The sequence below is a fragment of the Diceros bicornis genome, chromosome 19 (genome assembly GCF_020826845.1).
Source record: "Diceros bicornis minor isolate mBicDic1 chromosome 19, mDicBic1.mat.cur, whole genome shotgun sequence".
Taxonomy (NCBI): Eukaryota; Metazoa; Chordata; class Mammalia; order Perissodactyla; family Rhinocerotidae; genus Diceros; species Diceros bicornis.
Window position 1 is genome coordinate 1,330,819 of NC_080758.1, and position 21,292 is coordinate 1,352,110.

Consider the following 21,292-nt stretch of genomic DNA (forward strand, 5'->3'; position numbering starts at 1 on the left):
GTGAATTCTATCCTGAAGGACCAAGAGAAGCTAGAAAGTTCCTGCTCTCCAACAGAGTCTGAGTCATCCCAGGACACCCTTAGAAACAGCAGAGTGGGGCTGGGGGGCAAGACCCTTCTGCCCCAGCAGCTCGCCTCCTCGGTCCCTCCCACGTGGCCTCACAGCCCATCTGCCCTCTCTGCCCCATGCCCAGCACACGGCCAGTGAGGGCTCCTGCTGGACCAGACTCAGAGGAAGCCCAGCTGGCCTTTACTTCGGTCAGGGGAGTGGCCTGGTGCTTGGAATCTCACTCCACCCCTCCAACCACCGCCCCCCCCAGCACAAACCCACCCCCAGCTCCACGTGCAGACCCTCCCCCACTGCTGCTGGGAAATGCTCTCCATGGAGAGCTGCCCCTGCCCCGAAGCCCAAAGAGCCCCAAAGAGCCTCAGTGACCTAGGGCTGGGGGAGGCCAGGGGCCGGCAGCACTGCCCCCCCCCCCATCCCGTCAGGATCAGCCTCACCGCCAGAACCAAACCGCTGTCCACCTGTTTCGGGCCATCACTCTCCCGGAAGCCTAGAGGTCGGGTAGGCCAGATCGCCTGCCTGTCCCTACGTCCCTCCGCTGGGCACAGACCCCCTCCCCCAGGGTCGCTCAAGGGGATTTCCTTCTCACTTCAGGCTTCGAGCTTCTCCATCTGAACTTGAGCCCCAAAATGGTCTCAACTGAGGATCCCGACCACAGGATCACTGGATCCTACTGAGGAGACTCAGCGTTTGATGCCCTACACCCATCTCAGTTCCCCTCTGTGGTGGAAACCCCGTCTCTGAGCCAAACCGGAGGTCAGGCACCTGGGGTCCCTCCCCTTCCAGCAGACCGGGGTGGTGCGGGCAGGCGACCCAGCTGTAAAGGACAGGCCCCTCCCTGACCCAGCACTGATGAAAGTTAACTTGGTCTCCCCCTCCCACTTGGTCTTCCCCTTCTGGGAAGTCCAGAAAGACTTCCCATCTGTCCATCACCCCTCCCACACCATCAACGCTTTCATGGATCACAGCTCAACTCTCAGAAGGAACCACACTCCCCCCTCCTCCCTCCAGGAGAGCAGTGACCTCCATCACTTCATTTGTTCAAAGGCAAGTGTGTGGCCCCCTGCAGTCTCCTCCCTGGTTGGTGCTGACGGTAGAAATGCCGGTGCCCAGGAAGGGAGGGGTCCAGGTCCAGGGGGACAAAGCTGGGCTGAGAGCCAACCACGCCCTGCAGGGAGGAGGCTGCTGTGGGTGGGAGGCGCACTGTGCCCATGCCAGGCCAGAGGGGCCAAGGGGGTCCTGGGAAGGCTGCGGGGGGTCGGTGGGAACTGAGGCTGTCGGGCAGGGACAAAGGGGCAGAGCCACAGAGAGCACTGCTGAGCTTGCCCCCCAAGGCACATCACTGCACCCCGAACCATGCGGGGGAAGGCCTGGGCTAGACCCCACTCTGCAACACTGCTCCCCCCTCCTTGGCCCACCCGATGGGACCGTGTATGAGTCCCCAGACCTACTCTTGAGCTGGTGACAAGAGGCAGCCAAGGGGCCAACTGCCTTGCCCCAGAGGCTCCAGAGGCCGTGCAGTCAGGGTGTGGGGTGGGGAGGGGACCTTGCTCCCGGAGGGAGTCCCGAGAGCAGCATCCCTTGTGAACCCAGCCCCACCCCACACCCCCACAGGCCCACCGTCCACGCCCCAGCACGCAAAATCAAATGAGTTTATTCAGAAAAGGCCCCGGCTCAGACTAAGAAAATGAGCCCCACTCCCCCCAGACCCTTAAGGGCCAATTTACAAAGACGGAGGCAGGGCACAGAGGGGGAGGGAGGCCGGAAAGAGGTCGAAGTGCGGGGACCCGCAGCCCTTGGCCTCCCTGAGGGCGGGGCCTGTTCTTCCAGCGGCTGCAGTGACCACAGGGAGAGGCCAGCACTGCCGGGTGCTGGGGACAGCTGGCATGGTGGCTCCCAGATGGCCGCAGGGCAGGGCCAAGAGGCCCACGGGCTCTCTTTTCTCTTAGGGCTTTCGGGGTTCAGGAGAAGGCCCCGATTCCGTCGCCTCAGCCCTCTCATCCGCTGTGGGTCCTGCAGTCTCCGGGCTCCTGGGGGCACCCTGCTCCTGACCCGCTGGGCCTTCTGCCTCCTCCTTTATCCCATTCTCACCCTCTCGGGCCTCCGGGTGCCCTGACGGGGCAGGGGGAGAGGCGGGGGCTGGCGTTTGGGCCTCACCGCCAGCCGCCACCTCAGTTTCATCTCTGGCACCCGGGTCCACTTTCCTTCGCTTCCTCACCTCGTCGGTCACCTTGGCCCCTGGGGGCTGGGGACAGGGCTTCTCGGGCTCCCCTGGGTCGGGGCTGCCCATTTCCTGGGTCCCTGCCCTAAGACTGCCCTGACTGAGGGCACAGCCCTCCAGGTTCTGGGCGATCTTCTCCACCTCCGAGGCGCCTTGGGGGGCCGGCTCCCCTAGGGCCTGCTCACGCTGGTTCACCTCCAACTTCCTCTTCTTGCTCTCCTTAGGACTTGAGGGCTCCAGCCCCTTCTCCCCGCAGCCCCTGGCTTCATCTCCCTGGTCCCTCTCTAGAGGCCCCGCCTCCCGGGGCTCTGCGCTGGCCTCCTGGGGCTCCGCGCTGGCCTCCTGGGGCTCCGCGCTCACTGGCTGGGAACCCTGGGCCACACTGTCCCCCTCCTCCTCCCTCTCTGGCTCACAGGTCCGCCCCTGGGTGCAAGCCGCAAGGAGGGGATCCCCACAGCTCTCCTTGCCCTCGGCCAGTCTGGGGCCCACCGGTAGGGGTGGACAGGGCGGAGAGTGCGGCCTGAACCTCTTCAGCTTGTCGTGGGGCCCCCAGACGAACTTGTAGCGGGGCTTGAAGTGCTCCCAGGCGTAGTGCAGCAGCTCGCGGCGCTGGCGCCGACTGCGCACAGTGAACACGAAGTAGTCCAGCGCGCTCTGCCGCACGCCCGGCAGCTCCCCGTGCACCAGCGTCTCCTCCAGGAAGAAGCGGGCCAGCGGCGCCTGGTAGTGCTCCAGGCCCAGCTCGCCCAGCGACTTGAGGATGCGCGTGATGCGGAGGTTGTTGTGGCTGTGCCTGGGGGGAGGGTGAGCAGAGCGGAGCGCTAGCAGGGCTGCGCACGAGGGTGGGTGGTCCCAGCCAAGGCCTGCCCTTCTCCTCCCACCGTGCTCCACCCCGCCCCTCCAGGAGCCTGGTGTCTCCACCAGCAGACACACTCCGGTCCACATGTCCAGACTCTGTCCCCACCTGCTCACCCCCCTGGGCCTCGCCCCAGTCCCTGAGAAAACACCCCATGGACCAGGACCATGTAGGCATGGGACTGTGAGGCATCCTCTACAGGGGTGAGTGTCCCCTGGTCCCATGGAACACCCCCAGCATGGGGGTCCAGCATGGGGGCCTCAGTCATCCACATGCAAAGGGGGCTGTGCCATCAGCAGATTCACTCCCTGCACGTCCTCCCCGCCCAGTGCTTCTCAACGGGGACACGGGGGTTGTGCCCGCCACTGACCAGATGCGAGGCTCAGGGACGCTGAGAGGCAGGTCAGCCCTGCTGGCAACTTGACTCACGCCCATGCGGGCAGGAGGGACACAGCCAAGAAGCCAAACGGCCTCTGTGGCTTTCTCTAGGTTCCCACGCCCTACCAGGTGGACCACCCCCTCCTGTGAGCAAGGAGGAGGGTGCTCAAAGCCCTGGTCACTTGTCCAAGTGCCCTCCTCCCTGGAAGTGCCTCTACACCTGCCTGAAACCTAGCATAGCCCCATGTTCCTCAACCGGAGACCCCTGTACTGCTAGGGTGGGGCACAGGGCAGGTGGCAGCTGGGGGTGGCGGAGGGGGGTGTGCAGGGCAGGGGGCAGGAGGGCAGGTGGGGGCAGGAGGGGGGAGGGCACAGGGCAGCGGGCAGGAAGGGTGGCCTCACCGGTCCAGGTTCTGGAAGCGCTTCTGGTAGTTATCAGCCCGGCACACCTTGCCCGTGTTCTGGTCCTGGAGCTCGATCCCATAGAACCCCAGCATGAGCTCGTAGGCCTTGACAAACCGCTCCCTGATGTCCTTGGAGCTTTTAAACTCCTGGAAAACACCCCCAAGGAGAGCAGAGAGCTGGGTGGCATCGCCGGCGTGGACCTCAGGCTGGCCGATGCCTCTCTTGGGCCCTGATCCATCCAGGGGCCTAGGCCCAGACTTCTAGGGTAAAGTGACGGGGAGGAGCCGGGGATGCGCTCACCCGCTCTCTTTACTCTGAGCTGCTGCACGGTCTCTCTGGGGCCTGAGGTGTCTGCTTTAGCCCTGAGAGGGACTCCTCCAGCTGCTGGGGAGCTCAGGGGCCTCCTGGGCTGGGCCGGAGGCAGGAAACACCACCATCTTCTCCGCAGACCTGCTTTACCTCCCTCGGGCCCTCGGCTCCCCGAGCCCCTCTCAACTCTCGAGGAGTGTCCCACTCCAGCCCAAACCAGGGGTGACAAAGGCCAAGCCCCTGCCCTGGACTCCCCAACTTGAGGCAAACTACCGCAGAAAGTCGGATTTCTCTAGAAGTGTAAAGAGCACCAGGGGACGGAGGCAAAGGCCACTTTGGAGGGAAGATAATTACACTGGGGGCTCTTCCGGCTCCTGTACTCCCTGTGGCGCAAACACCTGTGGCCAGATGTGACCCCCCTCCCCAGGCAGGGGCGGCCTCTTAGCCTCCAGTGCTCACCTCGATCTCCCGGAGCGTGAGGGGCTCGGCGCACCTGTTCACTCCTTGCTCCCGCAAAGGAAACAGCCTTTGGGAGAAGAGACAGCACCCCATCAGTGGCAGACACGGGCTCCCAGCCACTCGGGCACTCGCTGGCTGGGGGGCCTGGGGCAGCTCACCATCCTCTCTGGGCTCACTGCTCAACTCTAGGAGGGGCAGTCTGGACAAACACTGCCACAGGCTCTCGCGAATCAATAAAGCCAAGGGGTGAGGGCCCGAGAGCTCCAGGGAGGTGTCATGGACAGGACACCAGGACGGGTGCGCAGAGCCTATGGGAGTCTCGGGGTGCGTGTCCAGCAGCAAGGCTGATCTGTCACCATCCACCCAGGGCAGCCCCGCTTTCCCTTTTTTTTTTTTTTTTGGTGAGGAGGATTAGCTCTGAGCTAACATCTGTTGCCAATCCTCCTCTTTTTGCTGAGAAAGATTGGCCCTGGGCTAACATCTGTGCCCATCTTCCTCTACTTTTTCTTTTTTTGTGAGGAAGATCAGCCCTGAGCTAACATCCATGCTAATCCTCCTCTTTTTGCTGAGGAAGACCGGCTCTGAGCTAACATCTATTGCTGATTCTCCTCCTTTTTTTCCCCCAAAGCCCCAGCAGATAGTTGTATGTCATAGTTGCACATCCTTCTAGTTGCTGTATGTGGGACGCGACCTCAGCATGGCCGGAGAAGCAGTGTGTTGGTGCGCGCCCGGGGTTCCGAACCCGGGCCGCCAATAGCGGAGCGCACGCACTTAACCGCTAAGCCACGGGGCCGGCCCCCATCTTCCTCTACTTTATATGGGACACCGCCACAGCACGGCTCGATGAGCGGTGCGTAGATCCGCGCGGGGGATCTGAACCTGCGAACCCCGGGCTGCCAAAGCGGAGCGCGCAAACTCAACCACTGCACCAAAGGGCCGGCCCCTGATCTTTTCCTTTCACTCTGAGGTTCTTTCTCTCCCGTCATGAATGCTGCAGAATCGCTGCCCATGACGCCCTGTGCCCAGGAGAGGCCCCTGCGTGCCGTCCTCACAGGCACACTGTCTTTGTGGGGCAATGTCACGAGTCTCCGAGGCAGCGTGCAGGTGCGGGTCACCACAAGCTGCCATCAGAACCCTGCCACCGCACGTGTCAGAGGGGCTCCCGGTGCAGGCAGAGTCTTCCCTCAGCCGCTGCTGGCCCTGCAGCGCCCTGCGGCGAGCGCAAGTGTGTCTTCCAGAAAGGACGCGTGTGCCCGCTCAGTAAGCACCAGGGCGCTTCGGAAAGAGGCCAGGGTCCTGCCTAGGGGCGAGGGTCCCCTTCATCTGCACCCCCAGCTCCTCCCCCAGAGCCCCTCCCCCATCCCTCCCACTCACCACTGGATGTAGGAGTGATTGTTCTCCAGGAGGTCATAGTCGTTCTCCCAGTTTTGAAGAATGTCCTTAATGCGACAGCCTAGCAGCCCCAGGGGAAGGGGACGACAAGTCATCTTGGAGCTGCTGAGAGCACCAACCCTAGTGCCCCTCCCCTCCTTTCTGGAGGACCCTTGGACTCGGCAGCTCCAAGCTGTGCACACCTCATGTGATTTTAACCCCCCAACTTAGGCCCTCGGCCCCTTTGCGATCTGGAAACCGGGCCCCCACTGCTGACCGAGGGCACACCAGAGTAGGAAGACCACGCTGGGTGTGCTGGGCAAGAGGGCCCAGGAGGCCCCTCAGGAGAAGGACAAGTGGTCCCAGTTCAGAAGGGGGGCCTCACTGTCCCCCCAAACCACAGCCTATTAGCTGGAACTCTGTCCTCAAAGAGAACGTCCAGACAAACCCCACCCCGTAGCGTGGTCTCCCGCAAAGTGGCTGCAGGAGGGCCCTTCTGCAAAGGGCCAGGTGAACGTTTGAGGCTGTGTGACCACATGGCCTCTGCTATAGTTACGCTGCGCTGTAGCAGGAAAGCAACCACAGACAATGCATAAATGAATGGGCATGTGGGGTTCCAATGAAACTTCACCTATGGACACTGAAATGTGAATTTCATACAATTTTAACATGTCACAAAATATTATTCTACCTTAAATTTTTCCTAACCATTTAAAAAGCATGTCCCAGTGGACCAGCCAGGCAGATGGGAGAGGGATCCCCACTCAGGACGGGGCTGCCAGCAGACGAAGGGGACGCACCGTTAGGCTTGAATGGGATATCGTTTTGGTAGAACTTCAGGTTTGGTGTGTCGCCGTTGCCGTCTCTTTCCACCAGATCCTGAAGGGCCAGAGAAAGGTGCCAGCTGGACTCACTGGAGACAGGCTGCCTCCGAGGGCCCCTTAGAGTAGAGCATTCCTGGGGGGGTCTCCCAAACCCCCACATACTGTGGGCGAGGACCCCAAGCCCCAGCCTGCACCCTTTACCCCAGGAGAGGACCGGCCTCTGTCACCACAGTGGGTCGGCGCCGGGAGGGCCCCTTCATCTGCACTCACGGGTGCAGAGGGGCTGAGGACAAGGAGACGGCCGCGATGGGCTCGCGGGGCCGGCCTCCCCTGGAGGCACCACCAGCTGGCGCTGTGATTGCGTTTTAAGGGCAAGGGCGCCCGTCACCCGGGATTAGGGGAGGAGCAGTAGGCCCAGGTGGGGTTTCGGGCAGGACACAGGACATACTGTCCAGCCGGCCTCATCCCTGCTGGGCTGCAGAGGCATGAGGGTGCATGGGCGGCTACCTACCGGGTAGTGGTGCCGGTACCTGCGCGTGTCCTGCATGGCTCGCCGGTTTCGGGACCCCACCATCCTGGACTGGGAAGAGAAGAGGCAGAATGAGACCCCATGGGAGACCCTCCCCACTCCTTCAGGCATGCCAGCAAGCAGGACTCACCTCCAGTGAGCCCCCGTCCTGGTGAGGGCAGCAAGCACTTGGGGTAGTGGTCAGCTAAACCAGAGGGGGCTGGAGCGGCTGCAGCGAGGCCTGCCCCTGCTCGGCCCCTGCCGCTCACTCCAGCCCTTAGGACCCCCAGGCCAACGTGCAAGTTCTTGGAGTGCAGCCCCTCAAGCTGCAGCTTCATTTCCTCCTGTGTCTGCGGGCTACCCCTACTCGGGCCACAGCCCGTTAGGTCCCCCCAGGAACCCCCGCCTTCCCCAGTGCTTCCTCCTTGCGCTGTGCTCTAAGTTGTTACCAGGCTTTGTCCCTCAAGGGCAGTGGCCTCGCCACCTACAGCCCCAGGAGGGGCCTCAAATGCCTGTCACAGGGTCCAAAGAAGGAACAAATGACCGAGGCCCAGGGAGCCAATCCCATCCCCACCCAAACCTTCTCACTAACCAGACCCCATGTCTCCTGGCCTCCAGCCCCGTTGGGGGTGGGGGTGGGGGAAGGCTTCTCCATCCCAGATGGCTCCTTCCATCTGGAGGATGCCAGAGGCTCCTTGCTGCCCCTCAACCCCTGCAGCCCCCATCCCTGCAGACCAAGCACCCTGGGGTCCCAGGAAGGATGGGAGGTAACTGGTGACCAGCATGCTGGGTAAACGCAGCCTGACCTACCTTATTACAAGAGTCGGGGGCATGGCTGGGCTGAGCCCAGCTTGGGGTCTGACTGAGGCTGGGGGAGGAGGAGGGGCTTGGGCAGATATAGCCCCTGGGCGTGAGAGGAGGGGACACCTATTCCCGGGGAAACACCTGGGTTCCAGGATCCTGGAAGGAGCAAAGGAGCATTGGAAGGGAGTTAGGAACCAGGCCCACCACTGCCTCCCCTGGGTCTGACTGTGTCCCCACCCCACAAGATGCTCTCAATGGTTCAGAGCTCCAGCTGGGGTCTGGAGTTGCCTCTCTGACGGATTTCTAAACCAGGACCAGTGGGTGAGGTTCTCTTCTACCAGCCAAGGGCTAGCAAAAGAAATGGAAACTCAGCAGAAGCTGGCCCCACCTCTCCATCAGTTTCTCTTTCTCCTCCCTGGGGCCAACCGGGCACTTCCTGGGGTCATCAAGAGGATGGGGCCTGACTGGACACCAGCCATGCACACAGCTCAGAGCAGGGCCAGCCCTACATATGACACAGCCCAGGACAAAGTCCTAAAGAGCTGCACCAGGACCCAGTGTGGGGCAGCCGGGGAGCACCACGGGGGTTCTTGGGAGGGGGGAGGGGACTAGGACTTTGTAGGGGGACAGAAGCTGTAGCACGAAGGAGACAGGGAAGACTGGGCATCTGACAGGGCAGTCCAGGCGCCAGAGCAGTGCTGAGGAGCGTGGCCTGTGGAACTAGAGAGGACAGTGTCCTCTCACCTAATCCGGGCCACACCTGGCGGGCATCCGCCTCGGGGACAGAGCCAGATTCCTGCCCTATGACTCCGGGCCCGTGACCCTGACCACTGCCTGGCCTGCCTCCCCAAGGAACTTGTGCCCGCCCCAAACACTGTGGGTGTGCTGAGGCAGCTGGCCCTCCAGGCAGGCCCAGAAGCCCCTGCGGGTCCTCTTGCTGACCACCCAGAGATAAACCTGACAACCAGAGCTCTCATCTGCCACAAGGAGAACCCATCCCAGAGGCCACAGGGGCTGGAATCCAAGACTCTCTGGATGCAGTGCAGAGACACCTTCATCCAATAGCGACTGGACACAGGGCGACAGCTCTCATCCGGGCCCTCGTAACACCTGGAACCCCAGCTGGGACAACAGCACCCACGGACGGAATGCGACGCCCAGTGAGTGCCAGCAAGAAACCACTGGTAATGATAAGTAACCAGTGGCAACAGAAGTAACCAGTGGTAACAAGTAACTGGTGGTAATGGCAAGTAACCAGTGGTGATGACGGGGAACCTGCCCTATCACAGTAGTGACAAGAATAACCGGTGGTGGTAGCCACAACTGACCAGTGGGCACAGCTGGCCGCCCACTCAGGCCAGTCACATCAATGTAGGCCCTAAGGCCACCTCCAGGATGGCGGAAGGTCGGCCCCAGACTGCATGGGTGGGTGCTGCACCCAGTGAGGAACAGCCGGGGTGGGACATATTGGGGGCTCATGGGCCTGAGTGTGGGGGTCTTGGCCAGTGGTGAGAGGGTGAGGTGCTCCCTGAGTGGCACCAGGGTGGCAGCAGGGAGCGCCAGGAGGCTGAGAGGCTGGCGGAAGCAGCGCAGGTGCCGGCTAGAGGGCTGGGATCTGTTTAGAGGACAGAGTCAAGGCCTGGAGGTGGGATGTGACACAGAGAGGGAAGTCAAGGATGTGCCCAGGGCATCCCCTAGAAGAAGTGTCATCAGCGTCATCAGCCCTAGGGATACCGGTCTGAGGGCAGCCCTGGACCTCCTTACAAGGCCCCTTGGCTGGGCCAGAGCTGGGGGCACAGGTCAGGGCAGACCTCAGGATGTCCGGGGGATCATGAGGGGCGCACGAGGAGGACGAGGGTCAGGAAGACGGCCACAGCTAGAGAGGGAGAGCCAGGCCCCCAGCCGGGTCTCTGAGAGGTGCCTCCGCCCCCGGCGGACGGCTTTCCCCGGAGCAGTGGCCCGGCACCTGACCCCTGGGCAGGGCCTCGCCCCCCATTCCACGGCGGCCGGGCCGGCCTCCCCAGGGGCGCGGGACAGGGCATCTGGGCGGGGCGCGGGGGGCGCGCGAGGAGCTGCACCTGGAGCGCGCGGGGCGGCGCCTCCTCCTCGTCCTCCGCGTCCGCGTCCCCGAGGCCGCCGGCCTCGCCATCCTCGTCGCCCCCGGCGCTCGGGCTCTCGCCGTCCTCCTCCTCGTCCTCCTCCCAGGTCGAGTCGCAGTCCAGGTCCTCCATGCTCGGGCGGCGGCGGAGACTGAGCTCGGGCGGAAGCGAAAGTGAAAGGAGGAAGGGCGGGGGCGGGACGGGGAAGCGCCGCCCAGCGACCAAGGGCTGCTGACGCCGTCGGCGCGGAGGATGCCCACGCTGAGGTGTCCCGGTAGGTGTCTGGGAAGGTGTCCTCCCCAGAAAAATGTAGCCAGAAGGATGCCTCCCCCCAGGATGCCTTCCGGAGGATGTTCCTAGAGGACCTCTGTCCCCCTGCGAACTGCCCAGGATATCCCTTCCCCCAGAACGTGGCCCCTGGAGGATACCTCCCCAGTGATACCGGCCCTGGATGGTGACCTCAGGGAGGATATCTCTCTGAAGAATGCCCCCCTGGAGTTTGTCCACAGAGGATGACTGCCTCCAGGAGAACCCCTCCCACAGCACCCCCTCCCCAGGACATCCCCCTCAGAGGGTTTCCCCTAAGGCCCTCCCCTCCAAGAAGGCCCCTCCTTGGAGGACGCCCACCCCCTAGAGAATCACCCCCCAGCATGCCCTCCTAAAGGAAGCCTCCCCTGGTGGATTCTCTCCCCAGAGGATGCTGATCTCCTGGAAACCGAACCCACCCCCCGGGAGAATATCCCTTCCCCCTGAGAATGTCCCTCCTAGAGAGTGGCCCCCCCAGAAGAAGGTCCTTGGAGGATGCCCACAGGAGGATATCCCCCCACAAGGATGCCCCCCTAGGAGGATACTGCCTGCAAGTTGTCCCCCCCAGATGAATGTCCCCCAGAAGGCGACCCCCCAGGATGTTCCCCCCAGGATATCTCCCTTGGGAGCCACCCCCAGGATGCCCACCAGGTGTCAGCTGGAGCTGTGTTCTCATCATATGGAGCAATCTGCTTCCAGTCTCTCTCAGACTGTTGGCAGAATCCATCTTCTTGGGGCAGTAGGACAGAGATCCCTTGTCCCCTCCATAGGTGGTTCACAGCTGGGCAGTTTGCTTCTTTAAGGCCAGCAGGAGAGTCCCCCCAGTGTGCTGAGAATGCTATAACGCACGTCCTCGTGGGCCTGACCTGTATCCTCTTTGCCGCATTCTGTCGGTTACCAGACACAGGTACTGCCTGTACTTAGTGAGGGCACCACACAAAGGCTGGCACACCAGGAGGCAGAAATGCCTGGGGGTCACTCTTGGGCCATTCAACACAGGCTGCTCCAGTTAAGCGCCCCCTTAGGGGCCTCTCTGGGGGCTGGTGGTGGCTGCCTTCTTTAGGTACCTTGGCAGATTTCAGACAGCTGAAGACTGCCTTCAGGTGCAAATTTCCCAGCGGCTGTGGGTCCCTTAACCTCTGCCTTTGACACTGCTGGGGGGCCACAGGAGCTCCAGCAAAGTTGGTGACCCACCCCTCAAAATGGGAGAAAACTGGGAGTGGCCACCCCAGGTAAAATTCTTCTTCTGTAGATACTATACTACTTTGTTGTTTTTAAAAAATTTAGCTGAAAGTCAAGTTTGGCTTTTAGATTTGGCCGTGAGGATGGCTCCTGGGAGAGCTGCCTGTGGGGTAACAGGGGCCAGAAGGTGAAGTCCAGGCCCAGCCCCCAAGGGACGCTGACCTCTCCCAGCCGTGCAAGCCAGCTGACAGGCCTCAGGTTGCCTGTGCCTGGGGACGGTGACACTTCTTAAGCTGTGTACCTTGAACTTGAACCTTTGATCTTGGCTGTGGGCACAGCTGAAGGCCTTTCTCGGTGCTGGCCCTGAGTCCTTGCTGGCTCGGTGACCTTCATCAACTCTCCGGGCACAGTCTCACCTGTCTGGAACCTGTGTACACGCTATCTCACTTTCTAAAAGGATGGTGGTGACCCCCCCAAAGGTATGGTGCTCTGGGCATTTCTGCAAATTGTCCTCTATCAATGGCCGTGGTGGGCTTCCTGGGGAGTGGCTAAGCCAGCAGCTACCGCCCACTGTGGACTGCCGCCACGGGCCTGACCTTCTCGTAGCCGATTTGCAGCTGGCCTTGGAGACCCTGGCTATGACATCTGGGTAGAACAGGGCCTCTAAGAGGCCCTAAGAGAGGCGTTGATGGGTGCTGGGGCGTCATACAGGGTTTGGCTGCTCTGAGAACACTTGGGTGGGCCGGCTCTGCCCCACCTCTGCCCCAGAAAAGAGAGACAAGACTGCTGTGGAGGAGGAGGTTGCTTCATCATCCCCGCCCGGCCGTGCTCAGGGCCCACAGCCCTGGCTGCTGCCTGCTGCCAGGGCCAGCACTGCAGGCCACTTCCCCAAGACAGTGGTTCTTCAAACATCGCCCAACGCCCGCTTTACAAGTCATAGCCACGCCCTTGTGCGTCTCTAGGTGCTTCTGTGCGCAGTGCGCGTAGAGCTCATCTCAGAGGGGTGTTCATCTGGGAAGCCCAGCTTCTGCTGCGGGAACAAGCTGGAACTCAGGGCTCCGTGCCACAGGGCAGCGTTTCTTCCCCTCTGCCGTCTGGGGACGCCACTGTGGGCTCACTGTCCAGACGGCTGGCTGTGAGGCTGGGCAAGGGGCTAAAAGTGGTGCACCTGCCACAATGCCCCCCTGGAAGTCACACCCCCAGGCACTCACAGGGGGCACTCCTCCTGCACCAGCAGTAGGTGGTCTGCCTGGAGGTGGTGCTGCCTCATCCCCACTTGACCAGCCAAGCAGGGAGCCCCACTGCACCCCAATGCTGATCAATATGTATTAACACTACTTGGGAGCCACGGGCCCTCGGGATCACCCATGGGGGGCCCGGGCTGGGCCAGAGCAGAGAGAACTGAGCCCACACCCACCTGAGGCCCACCCCATTCCCACCTGCCGGCCATGCAGGAAAGGTCTTTGGCAGCTGCAGGGAAGGTGCTCGGGGCCCAGGTGTCCTTGGCACAGAGAGCCTCTGTGGAGGCTTCTTGGCTTCCATCAGCAGTGCTTGTTAACAAGTGAGGTCTTACCCAAGAGTGAACTGCAGGACCAACCTCATCGTGTGCCTTCGTTCTGCGGCTGTCTTCACTTTCAGAGACGGTTTCCATTGGTGCCCTCCGCGTTACATGGTGGGGTACATAAGACCCTTGTGTCACAGAGCGGACCCCTGGGCCGGGAGAGCTTACATGCCGCACAGGCCTGTGAATTTGACCTGCACAGACCAGGAGCTGGACCTACCCACAGGGAAGCCAAGATCCTGTGAGCTGGTCCAGGCTGAGGGACCAGGAGGGCCGCGGGCGTCTGTCCACCCAGCAGGGCTGCTCGGTCAGCCTCGCTGGCAGGTGCGAGAACACGCGGAGCAGGGCCAGAATGGGACACCCAAGGCGGGGGGCACCTGCCCACCTGCCTTGATGGATTTGCCCTGTGGGCCCCTTGATTCTCCTAGAAGTGCAGTAAAATGTAAAATGATTGAAATGAGGCAGGTTTGATTTATTAATTAGGCTTTTCCAGCATGTTCTGATGTCCCTGAAGATGCTGTTTCAGAAGGGGATTTACCACTGAGTCTGGTGACGACCCCCCCCGCCCCTGTTCTGCTTCTTCCTGGCGCCACGTGCCACCCCAGTGCTGTCTGTCCCGCCTCCCTGCCACTTCTGGGCTGAGGGCCAGGCTTCTCTCAGGCATCACGACTCCAGCGACAGGACCTGGCACAGAGTGGGCATTGAGGGACAGCTGCTGGACACGCTGGTGGTGAGAGGGAGGCCAAGGGGGCGGGCGAGTGTTCTCTCCCCAGTCTGTTCTAGAACCCACTATAATGCAGACCTCTGCTCCCTCTTCCCTCTCAGACACACACAGAACACACGTTGCCTGCTCTGTGGCAAGGAGAGGTGACGGGGAATCTCGTACGTCTGGGCGTTCGGGGTGAGTGTGGTGTCTGCTGTGCTCAGACAGCGGCAGACCCCAGGGATGCCATCTCAGAATGGAGAGGAAATGGTTCCCGGCCTGGCCTCATGGGCTCGGGTGAGTTCTGACCTCCTGCTCCCGGATGGTGGCAAGGCTCCGTCCGCCGGGTGGATGGCAGTTGTCTCCTCGTGGTTTGTCAAGATGAAGAGCAGGGGCGCGGTGGCTGGCCAGAAGGGAGAGCGCCTCCTTTTCGGGTCACATGGAATGGCCGGACCCTCAGTTGCAGAGAACAAGCAGCCTGCAGACTCACGGCACACGGGGCCGTCCAGCCAGGAGGAGGCACCAGCTCTGCCCTTCGCTCTCTTAACATTTTGCATTTGAAGGGCTTGTCACACTCAACAAAGTAACCTCTCCAGGCTTGTTACTATTTTGTACATACATTGTATCAAGTGAATGTTAATGAGTCATCTAAGTGTAAGCCTCAGTTACAAATCTTGGAAAAATACCAACTTGCTGTCGTAGGAAAAGGTAAGTCATTTCGGTATCAAAATCACAAGACTCCAGGTTGCTTTTTGTGCTTTAATTTTCCACAAACGGAAGTGTATTTAGTCACCCCAGAGCCACGGCCTTGGCAGCCCCACAGCCGGCTTTCCCCTCACTCACTCATTTGGTCTGTTTGCAAGCTACTCGGTAATACAAAAATAACCGCTACAAATTCTCTGTATCTAGCATATAAAAACAGCAAAAAGTACCTCCGTAGTCATATCCTTAAAACAAAACATCTCAGAAAAAATACAACACAGGTTTAACTTCTGCAGTATTTTCTTCCTAAAAAACACTAATAAAATAGGCTTCTTAAAAATTAAATAGTGAAATACCAACCAAATTATATACATCATTACAGTACAAGTGAACGAGGCACAACATCCAGTCTTCTGCTTCTCAGGTGGCGAGGGAGGGGCCGCGGCGTGGGCACGGGGGCCTCTCTCCTGAGGTGGCAGTCACTGTAGAAAGAGTGGCGGACGGATGGACGATTGGATGCACAGGAAGAGCCAGTCGCCCGGGAAGGCCAGCGCTCCTCAGAGGACGGAGGGGAACGGTGCTCTACTGCCTGCCATGCCGGGTCTCCTACCCGCCCCCAGCGCCTCAGCAGAGGTGGAGCTGATCCACGTCCCAGGAAGCCACGTGTGGACGTCCAGAGAAGATGGAGCCCGACTCCCCACTCACCGCTCTCGACACCTGAGAGCGCGGGGCCATCCTGGTCTCGTGGATCCATCAGAGCCCAGATGGTCTGAGCGGACAGTGCGGGGCCTCCGGCGTCTGACCAGCCGCCTGCCTGGTGAGCACGGCTCCTGCCTGTCCGCCGGCCCGTCCGCCCTCCTCCGCGCCCGGGGAGCATCTACGTTCGGCGCCGCTTGGCGGAGCTGGGGCTGGAGGGGTTGCTGTTGGCGGTCAGGACTTTGTCAGCGACCCGGCTGCGCTTCCGCTTGTCCGCCCCTTCTCTGGACCCCAAGTCTGAGGAGTTCTTGTCTTTGTCTTTGCTGGATTTTTCTGTGGATTTCCCCAAGCTTCCTGAAGATGAAAAAACTGGGAGACAAAATCATTTGGCTGAAAATAGAATATCCAGAATTTTATTTCATCTTCCTGTTGAGTTAAAAGACTCTGCATCTACACACGTGACACTCTGACCCAAAAGGCTTCTCCAGAGCTGGGGGTGCCCGCGTGGCCTGAAGAGTGCCTGGTCCTCCTGAGGATGTGCCTACCACGCGGGCCTCGGGGAGCACACGCTCAGCTGCAGGACCCTGCCACGGCCATCCACGCACGCCCATCCTACAAGGCGGAGCGAGGCTTGGGCCCTGCGCGTCTTTGCTATTCGGGGTTTGTCCTGTTCCAAGACGACAGACACACGTGTGACTCCAGTCGGGCCCCCTGCACTGCACACTGTCCACCTGACTGGACACCAGTGCCCGAGGTTGCCCTGTGGTTTCTTCACGGTACTGGCCACGTGCAAGACCTCCACGCACGCCGAGGCTCCCGCCTGGGCAGACGGAAGCTGCCTTCACAACTGCTGAACCAGGCAGAGCGGCAATGGCTACAAGTGGACTTGAAATACAGGCTGGGGACATGCGGCTGCGCCCTGCAGGGAGGCCTTGCAGGGGGTGGGGTGCCGTGTCCCGGGCCTCAGGGGAGAGGTGGGGCGTGCTCCACACTTACCGTCGTCGGCCCCGTTATGGGGGTCCACATCCTCCTTCATCTCCTCTTTCATTTCCTCTTCAATGATCACTTTTCCTGTGGGGGACACAGCTGGTGGTTACCGAAAGCCAACCTGGGGGTGGCTCAGGCTGGGGCTGCTCCTGACTTGGGAGGTGTATGGACCTCGCTGCTGCCAGGCCGCTTTTAAAGATGCTGACTGTTCTTGAACAAAGTCCTCCCTGATCCCAGGAGGCTCCCCAGGCCTCCCCAATCCAGGTGGACGGAGCATCACATCAGCGACCCTCGCTTCTCCCTGAGGTCATGACCTTCACCCTGACACCATGTCCCATCTTCTCTAATTCCCAAATCTGACCCCACCTGAGTCTCACCTTCTCGGACTTCTTGAATGATCTCTTCTGGAAGGACGAAGTTCCTCTCTGGATTCGGGAATGGAAGAATCTCAGACTCGTGCTGATGGCAAATAGGGTGTTTTATTTTTTTTTAAGAAACGAAGAAAATGTGATTTTAGCAAGTCACTAAAAACGTGTAAGAGCCAATTCAGGAGCAGCCAGCGAACGCTCACAGCTGTCTTAGAGGGCTGCAGTGGGTGGGCGCCAAGCAGGTGAAGACTTTGTTCTTTCTGCTCGTGGGGTCTACTGGGCTGGGCTTTTCACACAGACTCAGAGGAAGCAAAAACTGCAGTGCAAGCAGTTTTGGGGGACCGGCAGGAGTCCCCTGAGATGAGGCTGGGGCAGCTGTCACAGGGCCAGGCTCCCCACTGATGGCTCCCTCACCCCAAGAGTGCGATCAGAGGGTGGTGACAGCCCTGAGGGAAGGCCATGGTGCCTCCGGTGCCCATCCACGTGGCAGGAGCCAGGCTGCTGGCAGGGAAAGCCACCTCCACAGAAACCAGGTAAGGAAGGCAAAGTGGAGCAAGGCACCCTGAATGCTTATGCGGTTCCACCCGTCCTGCAGGTCACACATACCAGGAGGGACAGGGACCCCGGAAACACAGACTGCTGGATGAAGGGAAAGCTGAGCTGGCTGACCAACATTTGCGAGCCCCTCTGGCTCCTGGGCCCACGGGTCACCTTGTAGGTGGGGTCCAGGGACTCATATTTACAAGGCCCTGGATGACTTGGCATCAGCAGCCCTATAGTGGTGATGAGGTCTAAGGAGATGACAGGCCCGAGGCCTTGCCCAGTCCTCAATGAGCAGCACCCTGAAGCTCCGTGAGTGTCACGTGGGCCCCATGCTGGGCATCACAGCTACAGGCTCCTCTGAGCGAGTGTCTGCAGCTCAGAGCTGTCTGTCTGTCTCCCATGTGACAGGGGCTCCCCCAGGACAGGGACCCTGCTGCACTCATCTGTGTCCAGCATCCATCCAGCCCCCACCAGCCTGGAGTCAGGGCGCGGAGGGTGCCTGGGGACCCAGTGACCCCACGTGACAGGCATGGAATTCACAAGAGCGAGGCCGCTCCGGGAGGACTTCCTTTAGTTTAGCAGCTTGTCTTCAACGCAGCAACAGCAGCTCGAGTTTCCAGGGCACTTGCTGCAGGCCGGGCGGTCAGTCCCAGGTCACAGCTGTCATCTTTATCCCCTTTCTATGCTATGACAAGGAGACGCAAACAACTCGCCCAAAGCCAACAGAAAGAAGTGGCACAGCAGGATCTGGACGCAAGAGCGGGGCAAGCGTTCTCCGCCTCAGCAACGCGCACGCAGGTCTCAGCCGGGAGGGCAGGTGCAGCCCCGAGTCCAGGGGGAGACAGAGCCTTCCCTAACCATGGCACAGGTTCCCACCTCTCTGGTCCCGAAACCCCCTCTCACCCCACTCTCCAGGTGCTCTGGCCTCTCTAAGCTCCTTGACCCACCAACTCCTGCTGCCACGGGGCCTTGACACCTGCCGTTCCTCTGCCAGAACAACCACCTGTCTCTTCCAGCCATCCTGGTTACCCAGGTAACTTGCTCACCTGCCCACACAGCTGGCTGGGGGTTCCATGAGACCTCCCTGCCTGCCTGGTGCTCACCGTTGTTCCTCTTAATGTGACTTACATCTGGTCACCTTCCTGCCTGGAGCCTCTGGGCCGTCCCATAAGACTGACAGTGGCCTAAGGGGCCCCCACAGGCCTCAGCTTCCTAGTTACCTCCTTAGAGAGACCTTCACTAACCACCCAATTTGAGACAGTTCTGCACGGGTAACCAGCTATTAGATTTCTGTATTTTGTAAAACTACTTTGAGCTATCTTGTTAATGTGCTCCCCCAGGGGACGTCCATAGGACATGAGGACAGGGGCCCAGCACATCCTCGAGGAGGAGACATGGAGGGGGAACTCTGCCGCCAGATCCGTCTGGGGAAGGCGGGGCTCTGGCCTTGGAAGGCCTGGGGAGGGAAGGGTCAGCTCACCAGGGCCTGCATGTCATACATGGTGCTCAGGTGGTCCCAGATGACCTTGGACGGGACCTGCCGACCGATGTTCTGGCTGAACTTGTCCCGGATACAGATCATGTGGAAGTGCCGGTTCACACCTACAGGAGGAAGGGGTCAGCTTGTGGGGGGGGGGGAGCACAGCAGGTAAGAGAGGAGGAGTAGGTGGGGGGGAAGGGGCAGAGGTCAGTGAGGTGTAGGAGGTGGTGGGGGTGTAGGACGGTGCAGAGATGGGGGTAGGAGGAGGGAGGGGTAAAGGGGGGGCAGGGGGTGGGGCACAGGAGGAGTGGGTTTAGGAGAGGGTGGGGGTGCAGGAGGGGTGGCCAGGTGGGTGGGTGTAGGAGTGGGGAGGGGTGGGTGTAGGAGGAGATGGGGTGAGTGGGTGCAGATGGGGCAGGGATGGGTGACGGAAGGGGCAGGGGTGGGTGGGTGCAGGAGGGACAGGGTGGGTGTAGGAGGGGACAGGGGTGAGTGGGTGCAGACAGGGCAGGTTTCGCGCAGGGGACAGGCACGGGGGTGCAGGAGGGGCAGGGTCCGCGGGAGGGGGACAGGGGTGGAGGGTGCAGGTGGGGCAGGGGTGGGTGCAGGAGGGGCAGGGTCCGCGGGTGGGGGACAGGGGTGGAGGGTGCAGGTGGGGCAGGGGTGGGTGCAGGAGGGGCAGGGTCCGCGGGTGGGGGACAGGGGTGGAGGGTGCAGGCAGGGCAGGGGTGGGTGCAGGAGGGGCAGGGTCCGCGGGTGGGGGACAGGGGTGGAGGGTGCAGGCGGGGCAGGGGTGGGTGCAGGAGGGGCAGGGTCCGCGGGTGGGGGACAGGGGTGGAGGGTGCAGGTGGGGCAGGGGTGGGTGCAGGAGGGGCAGGGTCCGCGGGAGGGGGACAGGGGTGGAGGGTGCAGGCGGGGCAGGGGTGGGTGCAGGAGGGGCAGGGTCCGCGGGTGGGGGACAGGGGTGGAGGGTGCAGGTGGGGCAGGGGTGGGTGCAGGAGGGGCAGGGTCCGCGGGTGGGGGACAGGGGTGGAGGGTGCAGGAGGGACAGGGTCCGCGGGGGGGACGGGGGTGGGGGTGCAACAGGCCCCGTCCCGCCCGCGCCCCGGCCGTTGCCCGCCCGCCCCGCCCCCACGCGGGTCCGCGGCGCCCCGCTCACCGACAGGCTTGTGGCCCAGCATGGCGTGGAAGAGGCACACCTCCACCTCGGGGCTCCACACCACCGTCTCCTCGGCCGGGCTGGTGGCTGCCTCGCCCGGCCCCTTGTCGCCCGCCGCGCCACCGCCGCCCACCTCGGCCTCCCCCATGGCCCGGCCGCCCAGCGACGAGCCCCCGGCGGGAGCGGGCGCGGCCACGGCTCCGCGCAGGCGCACTCGGGGGGCGGGCGCGCTCTCGGCGGGCTCGCGCTCGGGCTCGCGCGCGGCGTCGGCGCAGGCGCAGCTGAGGGCTGGCTCGCCGCGCCCCCTGGCGGCCCGGCCCCGCGGCGCAGCGCCGGCAGAACGGGCGGATCGCGGAAACGGAGCGCGTTTGGGGCGGGGGACCGAAGCCTCTAAATGAGGGCGTGGCGGCGGCTGCACAGTTCTGGGTACGCCGCCCTGAGCTGAGCGCTTCGAAGGGCGGGATTGCAAATCACACCTCCGTGGAGCGTTAAGAGAAGAAGAACGAGCAACTGACAATTCCGCGGGCGTGGGCTCCCAGGGCTTCCATTGCCCTGGCCGACAGGGGCCCCGCCGCCGTGACGCGGTCCTCGGGGGTGACCCGCAGGGGGGCCTCGCGGGTTAACGGGGACGGTGGGGGCAGGGCCTGGGCGGGAGCCGGCAGGGTCTGGGGCGGGGCCTGAGGCAGTCTGGTGACGCGCTCAAAGCAGCACCCAATAGAGGCCGCCGGCTCCGCCCCCTCCCCACCAGGCCCCGCCCCTCCCGCCAGGACCCGCCCACGCGGTGTCCGCCCAGGACCCGGGGGCAGAGCGCTCTTCCCTGCCGCCGGGTGTAGACTCCGGTCGGGCTTCCGGGTCCCCTTCCGGCTCTGCGGGGGCTGGCTGTGTGGGCCGGGCCAGGCGCTGCGCCTCGTTAGGCCGCAGTTTCCTCCTCGGGGCAGGGGGACCACACGGCGCACCCCCAGGGGTTCTGACCGGCTGGCTGCCCTGCCCGCCGTCTGCCGGGCGCCCCGGGCCCGGCCAGCCCCGGACACGCGCTCGGGTTTCCTGGTACACAGCTGGAGCCACACTGGTGCGCGCTGCCCCTTAGCAGGTGCTGGCTCTGGTCAGCTTCACCCCCTGGGACGGCCTCAGAGTGGGGCCAGCTGGCTTCCCATCTGTGAAGGGGGCTGTCCCCACAATGCTACCGGGGGGGGGGGGGGGGGCGGGATGGGTGGCCTAGAGAGGGGTCCGCAGTGGCCCAGGGCCCCCAGCAGTCATGTGGACCTGAGATGTGGCTGGACGTTCTGTGATTCTGGCCTGTGTTCC

At 62.2% G+C, this 21,292-nt stretch overlaps 2 protein-coding genes across 3 annotated transcripts; both read right to left on the bottom strand.

The window, feature by feature from the left end:
• Positions 1–1,699: 1,699 nt before the first annotated feature.
• OGFR (opioid growth factor receptor) lies at positions 1,700–10,460 on the bottom strand. 2 transcript variants are annotated; one of them, XM_058562331.1, is made up of 7 exons: positions 10,280–10,460; positions 7,401–7,469; positions 6,866–6,944; positions 6,069–6,147; positions 4,695–4,761; positions 3,924–4,072; positions 1,700–3,080 (listed from the first exon to the last, which is right to left on the bottom strand). In XM_058562331.1, the coding sequence occupies exons 1-7, from the start codon at positions 10,430–10,432 to the stop codon at positions 2,012–2,014; spliced, it is 1,665 nt and encodes a 554-aa protein (XP_058418314.1). In that variant the 5' UTR covers positions 10,433–10,460; the 3' UTR covers positions 1,700–2,011. The 2 variants fall into 2 exon arrangements, with proteins under 2 accessions (XP_058418314.1, XP_058418315.1); XM_058562332.1 differs by having other exon boundaries at positions 7,401–7,464; positions 10,280–10,447.
• A 4,337-nt stretch (positions 10,461–14,797) lies between these two features.
• Positions 14,798–20,150, bottom strand: MRGBP (MRG domain binding protein). Its single transcript, XM_058562333.1, has 5 exons — positions 19,988–20,150; positions 18,829–18,950; positions 16,815–16,896; positions 16,447–16,521; positions 14,798–15,819 (listed from the first exon to the last, which is right to left on the bottom strand). Exons 1-5 carry the CDS (start codon positions 20,133–20,135, stop codon positions 15,632–15,634), a joined length of 615 nt encoding a protein of 204 aa, XP_058418316.1. The 5' UTR covers positions 20,136–20,150; the 3' UTR covers positions 14,798–15,631.
• Positions 20,151–21,292: the final 1,142 nt, after the last annotated feature.

Excerpts from the sequence above, each read along its gene's own strand:
- OGFR (XM_058562331.1), bottom strand. The coding sequence starts at position 10,432 with ATGGAGGACCTGGACTGCGACTCGACCTGGGAGGAGGACGAGGAGGAG. Across the intron at positions 4,073-4,694 it reads TCACGCTCCGGGAGATCGAG|GAGTTTAAAAGCTCCAAGGA; the intron begins GTGAGCACTGGA and ends GGTGTTTTCCAG. Across the intron at positions 3,081-3,923 it reads CGCTTCCAGAACCTGGACCG|GCACAGCCACAACAACCTCC; the intron begins GTGAGGCCACCC and ends CCCTCCCCCCAG.
- MRGBP (XM_058562333.1), bottom strand. The coding sequence starts at position 20,135 with ATGGGGGAGGCCGAGGTGGGCGGCGGTGGCGCGGCGGGCGACAAGGGG. Across the intron at positions 16,522-16,814 it reads CATTCAAGAAGTCCGAGAAG|GAAAAGTGATCATTGAAGAG; the intron begins GTGAGACTCAGG and ends TGTCCCCCACAG. Across the intron at positions 15,820-16,446 it reads CCATAACGGGGCCGACGACG|TTTTTTCATCTTCAGGAAGC; the intron begins GTAAGTGTGGAG and ends TTTGTCTCCCAG.